We start from the raw sequence: 15035 nt of genomic DNA on the forward strand, positions 1-15035 counted from the left end.
AAAAAATCTAATGACTAAAATGTATTTAACATTAAAGTCTAAACAAATGTAGATAAAATATGAATCATACACTTCTTAATAGCACATTGTAACTGAGGGACAGTCCATTTGATAATATCTCTTGGGATGTCCAAACATTAGCTGTGGCAGTATACACCTAAGACACTTAAGCAATTCATCAATAACTTGGAAAGGAAGAGTAGCCAAGGATTTTCACAATCATGTTAACCCACCAATATTTTGACATATCATATTATTATGATTGTGCTACGATTATTCCCACTTCCTGAGCCTCCAAAAACATTTGGCTAGGACTGGCTAGGAGTTGTTACTCACAGGCAGTGTGCTGATTAAACACAGACTGTGAAAAAATGGAGATAAAAAAAAAAAAAAGTGTGTGAAATATATTAATGTGGTCTAAGTGTATGTTGGGTATGGTGAAGTGAATACTCAATTTGCTTAGTTTCATTATTAATTCTATGTAAACATATACCGTAAATATACAGTATTCATGTGAAAAGCCTTTACAGTGCTATAGTGCATCCAAATGCTAATATTATTCCAGTTTAAACAGCGGGACTGTATGGCCAGTAATACTGTGCATGCAACGTTGCATAATGTTAAAGATTATGCCCTTGAGTAGTGACTGGAGAAGAATATTGAAAGTACTGTGTAAAATGTATTTCTATGTAACAAATATAAAAAGATATATAGTGTTTATTTATTTATTTATTTATTATTTATTTTATTTATTTAAGATTTACATTTGTATCTTCGGCCCCCAAAGTAAGTGTTGCAGCTCATTTGAAAGGCGTGGCACTGCAATTGGTTTTGTGAAACCATAAGATGATGGCCCCAGTCATTATGTCTTTGCCCACTTTGCACGACAAGGATGAGAGAGAGAGAGAGAGAGAGAGAGAGAGAGAGAGAGAGGCTGCCACTCTGGCTCACCCTGCCAAACGGGATTTTATTAAGAGTCAGAGACAGATCACAACTGCTAAGTGACCCACCAAGGTCAGGATCAAGGGCAGTGTGTGTAATTAGTATGCTCTTCAGTGGAGAAAGGCTGCAGTGCCATTGTTCTGGCACAGTCACATTAACGCATCCAATAAGGCTCAGCTTTATGACCTCAGTGGTTAGATGGCTTTCTGGTGACACATAAATGAGTGGCAGTGTAATGAGAACCTGATACTTGCATCAAAGTGATACTTTTATTTATGTGCATGATCATAGTCGGTTCTATCCAGCAGTGCTATTGCATAATCCATAGAACATACTGACAACCCCCCAAAATAATATTCTTTAAGTAATTTGACATTTCTCCTCTTTCTCTCTGAGCAGTTGTGAGGTTTATGGCGCTCGTTTTCTCCTCATTCTGCTCCACTGTATCTCACACCGTCCCATCTCCCAAACGAAGTAGATAACTCCGCCACTGCGGTATTCAACTGGGAAGAGCGGAGGAACACGAACCTGTGGAGCAAACGGCGCAATGCAACCTTGACAGCAGATACTCATCTTCACACAGTCGCATCCTTTCCCCAGACACACACACACAAACACACACACACACACACACACACACCCTTGTTCCCTGGATTAAAACGACCTGTTCTTCCACTCCAGCATTCTACCCATTAATTCCCTCCCTCACAGTTCCTCGCATTTGGCTGATTTAACAAGATAAGATTTGAGAGTTGATGTTGCTGGCTGTGAATGCACCATGGGGTCCACAACGGTGACCACACTCCAGCTTCTGAGGAAGCGTTGTATCAGCTATTCAGGAATCAAAAGAAAAAGAGAAAATTAGATATGCAGCACACCGATTTTATACTCTCAGCCTCAAAAAATGAAATAGAGGAGTTTAATGCATGAGATCTTACACACTGTCCGACTGAATCAACTGTAATTTATTGAGTAAATTCGCAGAACAAGACTTTATCTCAGAAGTGCTCCTGAGGCCAGACTGACCTCAAGATCAGGAAGGCATAATATAGTAGTTATATAGTTAGTCTAGCATTTTTTCTTTCTTTCTTGGGTGGGGCGGGGGGGGGGGGGGGTGATCATGTCAAGTCAAAATTTAATCTACAAAATGTCTTTTCTTAAAGTATCACAAAACAAGTTTTAAAATTCAACAGAAAAAAATTGTATTTCACAGCTTTTACAACCATCTTAAAAATCACATCATGTCATATATCCCTGAAAAGCTACAGCATATAAACCACACTAACTAAATGGAAACACATTAAACCACATTGTATTTTTAAAAGTGTTTTCCCCAAAATCAGTTCTTTCATGTTTCATGTTCATTACTATTACTAATTGGATAGATATTAGAGAAGTATTATTTTTGAATTTATGATAGATACTAAAATAAGGGCATAAAAATTTATGTTTTATAATGGTGCATGATAGCTTCTTGATTAAGCAGTAAAAAAAAATTATTTTACAACAAACTTTTATGTAAAATCCATTCTCTTGAGACTGTCAGCACAGTGGAATAAATATTTCAATACTTAAAAAATGTATTTTTTTGGTTTTATTAAGTATGCAAATTATTATTTTTTAAATAATGTACTTTTCACACACACACACACACACACACACACACACACACACACACATATATATATATATATATATATATATATATATATATATATATCATAGATGAAACCTCAGTTGCAGAAATAAATGTCAATTTTTGAAGAAGAAGAGAAAAGTCAATATAAAAATACTTGCAATCAACTGACAAAGACTGGTTTTGATTTCTCTTGTTTAAAATGAGTACTTTATTCACATGTACTGTCTTGGAGAAGAGCAGAGGAGGATGTAATTTCATTTTAATTTTAATTTTATGATGGTTATGATGGAACAGCTTATTTCTTATAGTACCACAAAACCAAAATTCATGATTGCATTCTAATTAGCTTAATGTTGGACTTGGCAAATTTACAAGCAATACATTGTGGCTTTTGTGTTTACATGTACAAGGGTGAGTCAAATGAAAACCTTATAAGTAAAACAAACTTAAATTAGAGAAACAGTACATACATTTTAGCAGTTGCAAATGAAAAAAAAAAAAAAAAAAATTCTCAACAGTCCCTTCTAGTGCTACCTTATTTCTGATACATTTGTGCCACACCTATTTGAAATAAATAATGCAAAAAAAAAAAAAAAAAAGCATTTCACACTCATACTTTGCCTGATTTTCTATGTGGTCAATGTAAACGACTTGGTCCCAAGGCTGATATAGGTTGCCCGTTCCATGTACCTTTGCTGTTATAACAATGCATTCATACTTGAAACAGTCTCTTCAAGTCTCATCAATCTAGGTAGTGAAAGCATACTAGTAAGCAAACATAGTGTTATATTTTATGTACACTAAGATATAACTGATTCCCATATGTGCCTTACTTCAGGACCTACAAACTACAGAAAAATGATTTAATAAGGGTCACAGAGAAAGAAAAACAAAACAAAATAATTGAAATAGGAGCTCATATTCATATGTTCTTTTCCTATTGTAGATAATAGAGGTATAGAATTAGAGAATTATATGTTAGGCATGTGGTGGTCTTCCTAAATTAGTATTCTTCTTCTACTTTAGTTATTATCTAAAAACCTTCATGTTTATGTTCTTCCTGTTGAGCAGATTTCTGATTAACAATGCAGTTAGACTGTCAGACTACATTGGTGAAGGTACGGCTATGCTATTTACCTGCTTTAACACTGCTAATTTATCTCATCAGCTAATTATTACATTGAATTAAGTGTGTGAGTGAATTGAGTGTTTAGCATACTTTAAAGCAGTCCTCGTTGGTCTGATTGTCTGGTCATTGTGTTTGAAGAAACAGATTGAGCAGTTAGTTGGGATGTAAGTATGTGTGATCAGCATGTGCTCTTCTTTCTTCAATGTGAAACAGCCTGAATATTGCATACCTCCACATCCACCATGGCTTTATTCGTACATATGGCTGCTATAATGGCTGCAGCTGCCATTGTTACCCACACACACCCACACACTAACATTCTGTCTATCCCATTTTATGAATACTAATTCGCCAGTTTGCCGGGCCTCATTTCTGATTAACTCAACCCTCTTCGGAATCAGACAGTAGAGACACATATCTTGGGGCATCATTGAAAATAAGTGGGTTACAAGGCTACAGAAAGGATCAAGTTTCTGGCTTAATGAAAATCAATGCAATGAGACTGGTTGTAAAATGTGTCATAATGTCAGCCTTGGATGATGTGCCATTATATCATTATGCCTAATTTCATCTTTTATACTTGTGTTTCCATTGTTAGTCTTTCTTTTTGAAAGACAGGCATGTGAATGATTCATAACTGTCTGTTATCATTAATTCAGCATGGCTGAGGCAAGAGGAAGTTTTGAGGTTTGCAAAGAGACCACTACTACGTCAATCACTATATCTTTCTCTTTAATATTGACAGTAATTTCACATCAGCCCAATATCCCAATTCACCATAGAATAAACTTTCAGTTTAATATGTATTACTTTTTACATTGATAGAGATTATGGGATGTTTATGTCATATACCTGACCTATGAATGACAATATTTTCCTGTTGACTGCATTTTTTTATGTCATAACATAGGGTCGATAGTAAAGCTATGAGCTATGAAGTCATCTCATTTTCGACCAAAGAGAACATACAGTATGGAGACCATCTTCTGACTTTAGCAACAAAACACACTCATCCCACTGCTTTTTCTTTTTCATTTCTTATATATCACGTTTGTGGGAAAAATGTTAGGTGTTTATTGACTGTGTCCCAGGTCGAGTTTCTTAACCCAGCTCTCAATCTGTGACTTTATTGTACTATAGCTTTAACTTATGTAGTATCACACTCTCAATAATCATAATCAGCCACATCTGTTGTTCTCTCCTACAGAAATTAGACTCTGACACTAAGGGCACAACTAATAAACCATGTAGATGGAGGAATTAAAAAGAAAATATGATAGATCACAAGGCCTGAAGATCTGCTAACAGATGAGAGAGACAATTTCACAGGATGTTAGAAATTATTCCAGAATAGTAACAGCAGTGCTAGACTTTTATGCTTCTAGGGAGTTCTTAGTTTTGTGTGTGTTTTGATGAAATCTCAAAGTGTTGACTAGCAATGCTTCTTAAACTTCACTCATTAGACATTTTATCAGATCTTCTTCCATATAGGTGATTTTGTAGGTACAGGATACAGTTACTGACTATAGCCCATGTACTGCTATGCAGTTGGTCATATGGATCATTTACAGGTTGTCATAGCTTGGTAGTGGATGGATACAGGTGTTTAGGAACAGTAGTGTTGTGATATTTTTTTTTAAACACCCCAGTGTCACTGCTGGATTGAAAATAGTCCACCAACCAAAAATGATTAATGGATGATTAAAACAAATTAAGAAAGAGAAATATAAGACTAATAAACCTATTTCTACACATTCTTGCTAATTTCCGGTTTAAAATTTTCTTACTTTATTGGCAGATAATTTTGCATCTTTCTAGAAATAAAATAAAATTAGCAGTTATCTGTCAATGGAACCAGACTATTTCAAGTTTGAAATTAGTAAAAAAAATGTCCAGAAATAGGTTTTATAATCTTATATTTGTTTAAAATGACTATCTAATAGATATCTAATGAATTTGCCTATATTCAAGTTACGCTTAGATATCATTTTTGCAGTGTAGGTGTGTCTAATGAAATAGTGACAAAATACATAAGAATACATAGTGTTAAAAATGTAAATGAAGAATACACTCACACCAAAGACATACTGTACACAATAACATGCCCTTACCAGTCAGTGGCACTGCTGTGCTGAGAATGATCCACCACCTGATTAATATCTGGTCAGTGGTGGTCCTATGGTGATCACTTCCCAGTGATGGAGGGTGTAGAAGCAGACTGACAAATTGTGGACTACAATAAGTAAATGTATATCTACAAAGCAAATGGAGGCCAGGGGTAAATCTGTGCTGTATATCAGGGATGTTACTGAATACACTGAATAGGAGCACCCTATTTGTTTTATTATTATTATTATTATTATTATTATTATTATTATTATTATATTATAAGGCAATGTTCATTAACATGTGATAAATTTACAGTTATAAAAAAAAGTCCCACACACACCTGTAGTTGAGACCAATGATGAACTTGAATAATGTAGCTGAGGTTGAGGAACTGTCAGAGTCAGAATTCAGAGCCCATGCTGACAGTGCTAAACTGACATATTACATAGCAAGTGAAGATATCTTAAATACACTCATATTTATCTAGTATTTCATATGATAATATTTCAATAAACCAAATGTATGATTATTAAACATATTTCTAGACATTTGTTTAACAAATTTGATGCTTGGTGTATTCTTGTTCTATTGGCTACTTTTATCTCTACAATATCTCTATCAATTCTATTGATAACTTTTATCTCTACAATGAAGCAAAAATGATCTATCAATAGAATAAGATCCTTTAAAGTTTGAAATAAGTAAACACATTAAATGTCATTCAAAACAAACTGTATAATTTAATATTTGATTCATAATAATCTCATAGTAAGAAATATTAGATTGATTTGCCCATATTCAGATATTTTCACTTAGATATATAAATACGTTAAAGATTTATTTATTTATTTGTTTATTTTTGCAGCGTCACGGTTCCACCTTTTTTTCCCCACAGTGTTTTCTAATGTTTATGGAGGCATAGTGGTAGTGGTCCTCATACTTATTTCAATAATAACCAAAGCTCCAAATGCTAAACTCCATTAATGAAGTATATTTTTCACATAAATTTACAGATTTAATTTTTTTCCCCTCCATGTTTGTAACTTTGTGTCATCTGCCATTATATTTTTTTAGTCTGACATTCTTCTCTTCTCTTCTCTTCTCTTCTCTTCTCTTCTCTTCTCTTCTCTTCTCTTCTCTCCTTTTCTGGTTGACCAGTGATTCCCAGTGCTGCTCACATGTTGACCGCTGCCCTTCATGTCATGTGTCTCCTCTGCCCTCCTCTCTCACTCTGACAGATACATCAGGCCTGGCTTCAGCAACAAAGCCTCTGGAGAGTGTGAGAAGCTCTCTTCCTGGCCTGGTGCTGAGGAGTGAAGTGTGTGGAGAGTGGTTTTCTCCACTGGGACTGCTGGCTCATGGCTCCATGTGGCACTCAGGCCATGTGAAGAAGGAGCCAGCTCTGCCCTTTTCAACCCCCTCAAACTGAAATTCACCACAACTGCTAAACGCTCTACTGCTGCTCCTGTGCTCTGTCCAGTTATATCTCAATTTGTGTCACTTTTTTTCTCTCTTCGGGCATTTTCGTTTGCCCTTTTGTGTCTGTTTCTCATTCTCTTTATCTAGTAGAAAGCCTGTAGATTAGGCAGAGCTGAAATATGGAAATATATATGTAGTATATGTACGTGCAGATGAAATTATTTGTGCATTTTGCTATATATTCAAAGTAACTGCACAGGCATTTAGGCATGTTTGCATTGTATGTATAAGGTAATCAGAATGGTTGATTCATTGATTTGTCTCCACATTTTTGTATTTTTCATATTGATAAATGTAAACATTTATAAATTTAAATTTTATACAGTGCTGTGAGAGGTATTTGCCCCATTCTGATTACTTCAGTTTTTTGTGTATATCTCATACTGAATAGTTTTACATCTTCAAACAAAATACAACATAAAACAAAGGCAACCTGATTAAACACACAATACAGTTTTTATTTAGTTATTTTTTTATTCAAGCAAAAATGTTTTCCAACACCTATCACCAATGTGAAAAACTAATTGCCCCCTTAAACTTAAAATCTGGTTGTGCCACCTTTAGCAGCAATAACTGCATCCAAATACTTCCAATAACTGGAGATCAGTCTTGCATTTACTTCTAGGATTTACTCCTATGCTTTGGATCATTGTCTTGCTGCATAATCCAGTTGAACTTGAGCTTCAATTTATGGATTGAACACCCATTGATGGCATTCTCCTTTAGGATTTTCTGGTAGAGAGCAGAATTCATGTTTCCCTCAATTATTGCAAGTTGTCCAGGCCATGAAGCAGAAAAGCATCCCCATACCATCACACTCCACCACCATGCTTGACCGTAGGTATGATGTTCTTTTTGTGGAATTCTGTGTTTGGTTTACACCAGATGTAACTGGACCCTGTCTTCCAAACAGATCCACTTTCAACTCATCAATCCACAAACCATTCTCCTAAAATGTTTGAGGATCATCAAGGTGTGTTTTGGCAAAATTCAGACGAGCTTTAATATTCTTCTAGGTTGGCAGTGGTTTTCACTTCACCACTCTTCCATGGATGCCATTTTTACCCAGTGTCTGATAGTGGGGTCATGAACAGTGATCTTTATTGACGCAAGAGAGGCCTGTAGTTCCTTCAATGTTCCTTTTGTGACTTGCTGGAAGAGTTGTTGCTGTGCTCTTGGAGGAATTTTGGAAGGATGACCACTTCTGGGAAGGTTCACTATTGTGCTGTTTTTTTCTTTGTAAATCTTTCCAGACTGATGTATTTAAATCACCTTCTTCCTCATCATTTCTGGAATTTCTTTCAATTTCGGCATAGTGTGTTACTGGGTAAGACCTTTTAACCAACTTCATGCTGTTGAAAAAGTTCTATGTAAGTGTTGATTTGATTGAACAGGGTTTGCAGTAATCAGGTCTGGTTGTGTCTAGTCCAGCTGAACCCCATTATGAATGCAGTTTCATAGATTTGGGGAATTAGTAACTACGGGGCAAATACATTGTCACACTGGCCCAATTGGTATTGGATAACTTTTTTGCTTCAATAAATAATATTATCATTTAAAAACTTTATTTTGTGTTTACTCAAGTGGCCTTTTTTTTATCTTAAATGTTGTTTTAATTTCTGAAACAATTTACTATGACATATACACAAAAACAGAAGAAATCAGGAATACTTTTTCACAGCACTGTATCTGGAATATATCTGAATATTTATATCTGAATTTATATCTGTGAAGCTGCTTTGTAACAATGTACATTGTTAGAAGCCCTATACAAATAAAATTTAATTGAATATTCTTTTGTCACCCTGCTAAGCTCTCGTGTATGTGTGTGTGTGTGTGTGTGTGGTTCAGGGCTGCATGTTCCTGCGAGTAGAATTGCTCATATTGGCTGATGTTTTCTCTTTAACAGTGGTCCATCAGCCTCATCAAAGCATCATCAAAGGTCCTGGATTTAAGTTGAAAGACTGTATCTTGGGAGCACATTAGTGTGAATGTGCAGGATCTGCCTCTGTGGCTTTGATGTGGCTTTGTTCTCTGAGCCATTTGAGTCTTGGTCAGGCTCGTTGTGTGCTTATAAAATAGAACTGGCCAATCAGCAGCAGATTTGTGTATTTATGGCCTTGTCAGCTGAAAGCAGTCTCACAAGAACACTTCACTATAATATTATATAAGTTAAGATGCACTGCATGTGAAGTAAGATTTGCGCAGGATTCTTTTGGCACACTTCATACTGATGCTACTAATATAATTTGTGACTTGTGACATTACAAAAGAGAAGAAATCCTGAATTGTCCTGGAAGGGAAAATTGGCCGTTACTTCATCTCTACCTAAAATGACAGATGCAGCAGTGCTTTAATCCTTTAGTCTATCCAGTTCTCTTACCTCCTCATCTATACACTCTAAAGTTCGAAAGCATTAACGTTCATGCTAATACCGCCATCAGTGTCATCCTACTTGCCATCTTGCAGATTGCTAGCTAACTGAAGTGTAAAGCGCTTTGGATAAAAGCGCTATATAAGTGCAGACCATTTACCATAGCTGCATTGCATTCTGAAACCTGGAGTCCAACATTTGCTGTATCTACATTGTTTTTCTCATTAATAGGACATGAATGGCGAATGAGAAAATAATCTCTTGCTCTTTTGTTTTTTCCAACAAAACCTGACCATTATCACTTATGTTTGAGATTGTAGAAATTCTTTCTCCTGTTAAACACATTGTAACTGCGCATAACAATGTCCCCCTGTGACATCATCAGAGACAACTGCTATGTTCTCACAGGAATAACAAAACCACAACCAACAAATGATCACCAGAATTGCTAAGCACTTCACAAATATTTCAATATAAACATATTTAATGTGTTTCAGGGTGGAGGCTTCCTTTAAAGTTTCTACATTATGGTGAAATGTTCAATTCATGTTAGCCTTCTGTGCAAATCAACAGTTAATTGGCTTTTGTGCAGATACACTTTCTTTTCATTTGACATCAAATCTCCCCCATCACACTGCTGCACATCCAGCATCAGTGCCTTATTAACCTCTTTTCAGGCAGATTTTTAATCTATTAAAAGTGCAGGAAAGTAACAGATTTTGACTTTTTTTCCCCCTTGGAAGACAAGTGATGTTCAAAAAAGGGATGAAAAACAAGGAAGACGGTTATGTCTCTGCGGCTTTCAGTTAAAGACAGGATTCTGTGCCGACTTTGGAGGGTAAATTGGCCTGTTTCAGCCATAGATCTGACATGTTTGGAGTCAGATAAAGTGCATCAAGGAGTGAGGGCCCACAGTGATTAAAGCTAGCCTAGACATAATTATGTCAAACTCTGCAGTTGTCCTAAGCCCACTCTAGTTGAAAGAGATTCCTCTGAAATAAAATGAGAGATAAAGAAGGGGAGAAGAGGCGAGAGGAAGAGAGAAAGTGGGTTTTGAAGTGCTTTGCAACATTACTGAAGTGCCCTCCGCTGACCTGCCAGTTTGGGTAAACGCCATGTCTGCTCTGAGACATAATGTAGCTGTTTTTTTATGAAATAAGGTGATGCAAAGCCTGTGGCCAAATGGGTGTAATGCTTCTGTCAGAACATGAAGTCATACACTTTGTATATAAACCTGCAAAGCTTAGGTAATACTACATTTTTTTGTTTCATTTCTTAACCTATTTTTTTTTTTATCTTATTAAAACTTGGTGCAAAAAGATGAGTAAATAAAATAGGTTTAAATAAGCTTTTAGAAGTCTTACTTATGAATATATTCCTATTATTATTATTATTATTATTATTATTATTATTATTAGTAGTAGTAGTAGTAGTAGTAGTAGTAGTAGTAAGGTCTATGCTTCATGTACATAATTGTGCCTGGGTGGCCATCTATCTTCCATCACAGTCTCTGGCTGATTTAATCATTCGTTTTATTGCGTCCTACATCGCAGACATTAGTGCCAGAGTAAACACATTAACAACTGTACTATTGTGTATTAGTAATCACAGTCACCATGTCTTATTTTATTACCTCATTTGGCATGTCAAGATCTCTGGGAACAGAGAATATAATCAAGCATTACCTGGATTTATGTCTGCAAGGTGTACGGATAGAAGAGCTATCGTTTAAAGATGTCCCATGATTTCTAATTAACAAGCAATCAGGCTAAAATAAATATCGCTGTCCAATGTAATAGCTAATTGAAAAATGCAGAGATGAAGGAAAGGAACTTGCGAGGCTTTATCCCTGCATAAATGAATAGAGAGCTTATCACTCTCAGGGCTCTGTAAAGCAGCTAAATGAATAATTATCTGTGACTTAGGGACTCAGGGTGATACCCACTAAGATGCGCAATTTGGGGCTACAGACATTGGCAGAGAGGAAAAGGTGAACGGATGAAGATGGGAGAGAAAAATGACAATGAGGACACCATTCAGCTGTAAGAAACTGCACGTCTAGTTGAAATATGTTTTATTTGGCTTCATTTACATATTTTTTTGAAACATGCTAGTTTGACAGGAGAAAAATGAGTTGAAAGGATGAGTTGTTCTGAGATGTCCTTGCTGACTTAGAAGTTGTCGATTTACTGGCCAGGAACTAGTATGTGGGATTTGGTACACTGTAAAAATTTTCTGTAAAATTGACAGTAATTCATGGAAAATGGAGTACTGTGAATTTACAGTAAATGGTTGCAAAACATATTTACAGTAAAGTTTCCAAAGTCAAAGTCAGCTTTATTGTCATTTTTAGCACATCACATGGCAATGGAGAAAAAAAAAAACCTCCAGTAATACAATATGCTGTAAATTTAAAATAAAATACAATCCACTTCACACATGCTTTTATCCAAAGTTATTTACAGTTGAGACAGGATACAACTGAGCAAGGTTAAGGGTCTTGTTTAGTTAAAGTCCCAACCCCGGCAGTCTTAACAGTGGTGGGATTTGAACTCTTGACCTTCTGATCTGTAGCACAGATATAGGAATATTTATCGAACCATGGCATCCTTCAAATAATCAGCACTGAATTTGAGCTAACAGACTTATTTCAGTGCCTTACTAGACCAGAGGTTTTACAAGAATATTGTATAAACCTAAACTCAAAGAGGGTTTGTATTCACCTAAAATTATGGTTAAAATAAAAGGCACAAAAAAAAAAAAACTGATTGACTAACTCTCAGATGTTGACGAGAGAATTTTTACCATTCTCACTCTTGCTTAAAGCATTAGATATCCCACTCTGCACTGTATTTCTGGTATTTTACTGTAAACCAGTGTAATGTTCTAATTGCTCAATTGTTTACAGTACAAAAAATGAAAACCGTAATTTGCTGTTAAATAAATACTCTAAATTTACAGCAATTTTTTCCACTGTGAAAGTCTCTCTGCGGTGTTTGGAAAGCTTCAGCACAGCTGGTTTGGAGAGGCACTGCTGGCTCAGAGGACACTCTGGTTGTAGTTGTTCCAGAGTGATGTGACCATGCAGCACATGACATGGCCTGAGCCTCGGTACTCAGTGTATGCTGGGAATCTCAGCCCACTCTGATGAGCCATCTGGATGCTTTTGGTTCCACTATAAAACTATGCCCCTTTATGAGAATGGCTTCAGGCTGTTCTTCAGTCATGTACAATATGGCTGTAACATGGATATGATATGGATTGCACTTATATTATCATGTTATACTGACAATACCCTTTGATGGTCATGTAGCAGATTCTCACTGACGGTTTGTCATGTTTAATGACATTTCTCTACGGGTGTAAATTTTCTATTTCTATCAAGATCTATTCAAACCGTGTCTACAGAGATATGCTATTTTGATGTGTAGCTGTTTAGAAATCAGCTAAAAGAACATAGCATCTCCAAAGTGTATAGTATAAGAAGATGCTAATGAAAACTGCAAATATTTTAGTGGATGCACTTATCACTAAGGAGAGTTTTTTTTTTTTTTTTTAATAGTTTATGAGAATTAGCGGGAGAAATAAATGCCGCTACTCTTCTTTGAAGTTGTTTGTTTTCTGCTTTGGTGAGAGGAGCAGTGAAAAATTGTGTCAATGATGTCATTGGAGCTATTTCCTTATTATTAATAACACATAAATAAAGAAACATACAGTATGTCTTCTGTATATTTTTTCATAGAATAAAATAAGTATAATCATTTTAGTTAAAAGCTTTCTTTTTTTCATACTTACAGCAATATAATTACATTTAATATCAAATTACATTTTCTTTAATTCCCTGGTTGAAATATTAAGGAAGAAATTTAGTCACGCAATTATGGAGAAATCGATGATAATACTCTTTTTGAATCTTTTATAAGTTCTTAATAAGCAATTCTACATCTAAGCAAATAAAATGACACAGAAACAACAGCATTTTTAATCTGGGCCCTGACTTCAGTCAAAAACATTTAATTTAATAATGCATGATACAATAACATTTTATTGTGATATAAGCAGAAAATAAGGAATCGTTAAATGTAAAGACAATTAAATAAACGCCCTACACCAAACTAATAAAAAACAGAATTTGACATGCAGGCACAATGAAATCAATGTTAAATCTTTATGGGCTTGTACACAGGATTATGATGATTTCCATAATGAATAAATTCTTGGCTCCTGAAGGCCGTATCATTGTGTTTCTACTCTGTTGTACGGCTGTGGTTGTTGTGCCAGGGAGAGATTTGCTCTCCAGCCCAGAGCTGGACAGCCTCTCCCCCATAATGAAGCAGTGGACACTACTCTTATAAGAGACAGCAGCTCTGAACGCCCACCTTCCTGTTTCTTTGGATTCCCAAGATCACTAACACTACATGCAGCCAATTACACACATGGACACTGAATAGATGAAGGACTGGCTGGAGCTAGAATTGGCATCCTAGAGAGGCTGAGGGTGTGGAGCGATCTGTTCTTGTCTCAGTTTCTTCCGGTCCTCCTGTGTTTTCTCTCTCCCTGCTATTTTTCTTCCTCATCTCTCCTTCACTTCCTCTCTCTCAGTCTCTGATAGGGAGATTAGGCTGTCTCAGGATGCCGGTGTTGAAGTGAGACATGGGCTTTTATCCATGTACCCCTCCCCAGCCGTTCCTGTGCTCTTGTCTGGGGCCACTCATTTATTTACATTAGAGCCTGGAATGAAAGGCATCAGAGGAAGTTTTAAAACCAGGAGCGCCACAATGGCTTCTTTAAGCCGCCACCCAAAAAGCCGTTTGCAGTTGGGGCTAAGAGGATTTGTGTCGCGTCCGAGTATCAGCCTCTTCAGAAATAACAGGGCTACTTTCACCGAGCCTTGGACAAAAGTCAAGTGCTTCAGAGAAGAAAAGAGTCTCAGAGAGGGATAGAGAAGAAAGGAGAGTGGGAGGCAGGGTTTTTTTTTATTATTTTTTTTTATCAGCCTGATCTTACTAAAAATGAAAATGAAGCCCATACGTCCGTGTTTGAGTGGAGGTGAGCAGGTTATCAGATCTTAGTGATCATCAGAGGGTTGAGCAAGTTTAATGTTGGATGATTGAGGGAAGGTCAAAGGTCAGAAGAGTGAGAGTTATTCTGACTCATACAGATGTGACTAACAAGAGGCTTACTCTGTATAGGCCTCATTCATCCTGTCCTTATTTTCTCTTGGCGAACCAACCTGATTTACATCTGAGGCCAGCATTTTCTCCTCCTTCTTGTTCCACCGTTTCTCTTTTATCATGCAAATGCTGAGATGGATATCCCATTTTAGCTGCTTTTCAGAGTGCCAAATTTCTGATGAGCTTGTG

General features: G+C 36.2%; 1 protein-coding gene across 6 annotated transcripts in view; it reads left to right on the forward strand.

The window, feature by feature from the left end:
• Positions 1 to 15035, forward strand: part of LOC128605714 (uncharacterized) — a 149683-nt gene that overhangs the window by 104469 nt on the left and 30179 nt on the right. Inside the window, exon 4 of one of the 6 annotated variants that reach the window (XM_053621425.1) lies at positions 7058 to 8191. The exons of the other annotated variants lie outside the window; for them this stretch is intronic. Coding sequence (XP_053477400.1) covers positions 7058 to 7248 — 191 coding nt within the window. The 3' untranslated portion in view covers positions 7249 to 8191. Of the gene's footprint in view, positions 1 to 7057; positions 8192 to 15035 lie in introns of those variants that run through there. 6 annotated transcript variants of the gene reach the window in all.

This window comes from Ictalurus furcatus, chromosome 3 (genome assembly GCF_023375685.1).
Source record: "Ictalurus furcatus strain D&B chromosome 3, Billie_1.0, whole genome shotgun sequence".
Classification (NCBI taxonomy): domain Eukaryota; kingdom Metazoa; phylum Chordata; class Actinopteri; order Siluriformes; family Ictaluridae; genus Ictalurus; species Ictalurus furcatus.